The 2,477-nt window shown below is 33.4% G+C and overlaps 1 protein-coding gene across 1 annotated transcript in view; it reads left to right on the plus strand.

Moving 5' to 3' along the window:
* The first annotated feature begins 1,074 nt into the window (after nt 1-1,074).
* LOC111086193 overlaps nt 1,075-2,477 on the plus strand; it is a 2,423-nt gene continuing 1,020 nt past the window's right edge. The window contains exon 1 of the mRNA XM_022388062.1: nt 1,075-1,231. Within this exon, the coding sequence (XP_022243770.1) occupies nt 1,157-1,231 (75 nt within the window). The 5' untranslated portion in view covers nt 1,075-1,156. The remainder of the gene's footprint in view (nt 1,232-2,477) is intronic.

Raw genomic sequence — 2,477 nt, forward strand, 5'->3', positions numbered from 1 at the left:
TGTAGCTTTGCGCGAAATTCAAAAACAAACAAACAATCCATAACTGGTATAGAACATATTTTATTCAGTTATATTCATGTTTTCACATGTTTCTTCATGTAAATAATCAAATCCGCTTTACCCAGATGTCTCGAGTTCGTAAACGTGTAATATTCCTTTTGCACAGACAAAGGCTACATACTACAACCTTTGCCCTTGAGTATGAAATTCACCTATCCTTCTGTATGGACTTCTGGAAGGTAGCCTATTCAAAGAGGCAATTAGAGCCCTGTACAACTAGCTTGGCTTAAGATTGCGTGTGGACTATTGGTTGAAGTATTTAACTTGTGGATTTGTGGGGTACCAGATTTTGTTTGTTTCGCTAGAGTACATAAGTAGGTTATTTCCATATTTCTGTCTCTTGCATCAGGCCAGCGGTTCTCAAGCTTTTTAGTTCTGGACTACCTGATTTATTTTCTATGCACTATGCTGCCTCTCCTTGTATTTAATTATCCAACCTTTCGCCAGGTGTTAGTGGACCACAGATTGAGAACCGCTGCTCTAAACTCATGATATGGATGTATATAAGATATGATTTGGCTAAGTTTGTGACTTTTTAGATATCGTTTAAGTTCTCTTATTATTTATAACATTGCCTGTTCACGCATGGTTTTACAATGTTAAGATGTTGATATGTACATATAATTTCCTTTGTTGCGTTTATTATATATTAACATAAGTTATGTTTAAATTTACTTACACTTTTTTTCCATTCTTGCTTTTAACAGTAATTATTAAAGTATAATCTAAGTAAACAATTCAAATTACTTCCGTTTCCACTGGTCTGTGAGAACTACAAATTAGTTAACAATGTTATTTTATAGATAAAATTTACAACAGCGAAGAATGTCTAACATATACTTTGAACGCGAGCTTGCTGGTTAGCAAAGCACTGCTGGACCTTCGCAGAACAATCACGAGTGATAATTGTTTATTTTCACAGCTGGCTGACTTTTAATCTAACAAGGTGTCTTCGTCCACAAGTGTTTCTCACGATAACAAGTACAGTAAGTTAGTATATGTGTTTGCTAAGCTACGTTGACAGCCCATTACCTCACACAAACTCCATTTACCTTCAGGCAAAGCTGATGATTTCTAGCACTTAGATGAAAGTGAAATGAGTGTAAGTAGTGCTAATGAAAACATTTTATCTCAGATGAACTCTTCACCTCATATTCCTTCTTACGGTTCGGTAAGTATTATATATATATATTGGATAATTATATTATATGAAGAAATAATACATGTGATAATGTTAAATACATTTTCAAAGAGAAGACGCTACCCGAAGCCAATTTAATATCGATAAATATTTTTGGGAAAATTAAACAAAAATATTGATCGGACTTATACTGGGCAGTTTATGAGAATTGAAAGTCTTTTAAAACAAATAACTTATAATTAGATAAGAAAAGTTAATTTAGTCCTTCAAATCCGTTGATCTGCTTATGGCATGATCTTTCAAAGAAAATTCACAAACGACATGATTATCGTTTTCTCTTTTTCAGAGTTCGTAGCAGGGAGTTATACTATAAAGATATTTTTAAAATATTAATCTTTAAATAAGTAAGACACACAATCAACGGTAATCCCTTAATAAAAGTGTAATCTCAAAGAGTCGGAATAGATTAAACATTGTTTTTATTTCTGAAGTTAAGAATCCTTTATCAAAAAACAACATGTAATTCTTTTTAAAATACCGAAAATTTAAAACGGTGACAAACATTTGTAAGCGTGACCATTGTTCGCCGTAATAAATATCTTAATACTTTAATGACAGAAATCTTTGTTGTATAAAATAGTAATAAAACTTCACTGAAAAGCAACAAACATCACTGTGGCACTATAAGTTAAAATTAAGTTACTTAAGCGTTTAGTAATATATTTTGATGGTCTCTTTGTTATTACGATAGTAGTTTTTTTTAAGAGGGCACTGGTTGACTGGTTGAGCTACACAATGAGCTAGCTGTGCTTTATCCACCACGCGTATCGAAACCCGGTTTCTAGCGTTGTAAGTCCGCAGACATACCGCTGTGCCACTGGGGTGCTGAATTTTGGAGCTGGCGAGTCGGTTTCGTAGCCGGCGATACCACAAAAATATTCCCCCACACTTTAGACTGTTGGTGCATTATAAGAATGGCAGTTATTCCCTTTACGTGGATAGCTGGTGGTAGAGTGCTTCTAACTTGCTGCCTTCTCTCTGGTCAGTAATCCAAAATTAGGGACGGCAACTGATAACTGTAGTAGCTTTACCATTAATACAAACACAAAGATGTTTGAAGTTTGATACACCACGTACTTTCATGTAAATATATATATATATATATATATATATATATATATATGTAGTAATAAACAAACTAACGAACGAACGGAACGTAGTAGAGTAATTAAATAAGTATAGTAGTAGTAACTTAAACTTACTTACTTTACGTTTT

Source organism: Limulus polyphemus, unplaced genomic scaffold (genome assembly GCF_000517525.1).
Source record: "Limulus polyphemus unplaced genomic scaffold, Limulus_polyphemus-2.1.2 Scaffold913, whole genome shotgun sequence".
In the NCBI taxonomy this organism is placed as follows: Eukaryota; Metazoa; Arthropoda; class Merostomata; order Xiphosura; family Limulidae; genus Limulus; species Limulus polyphemus.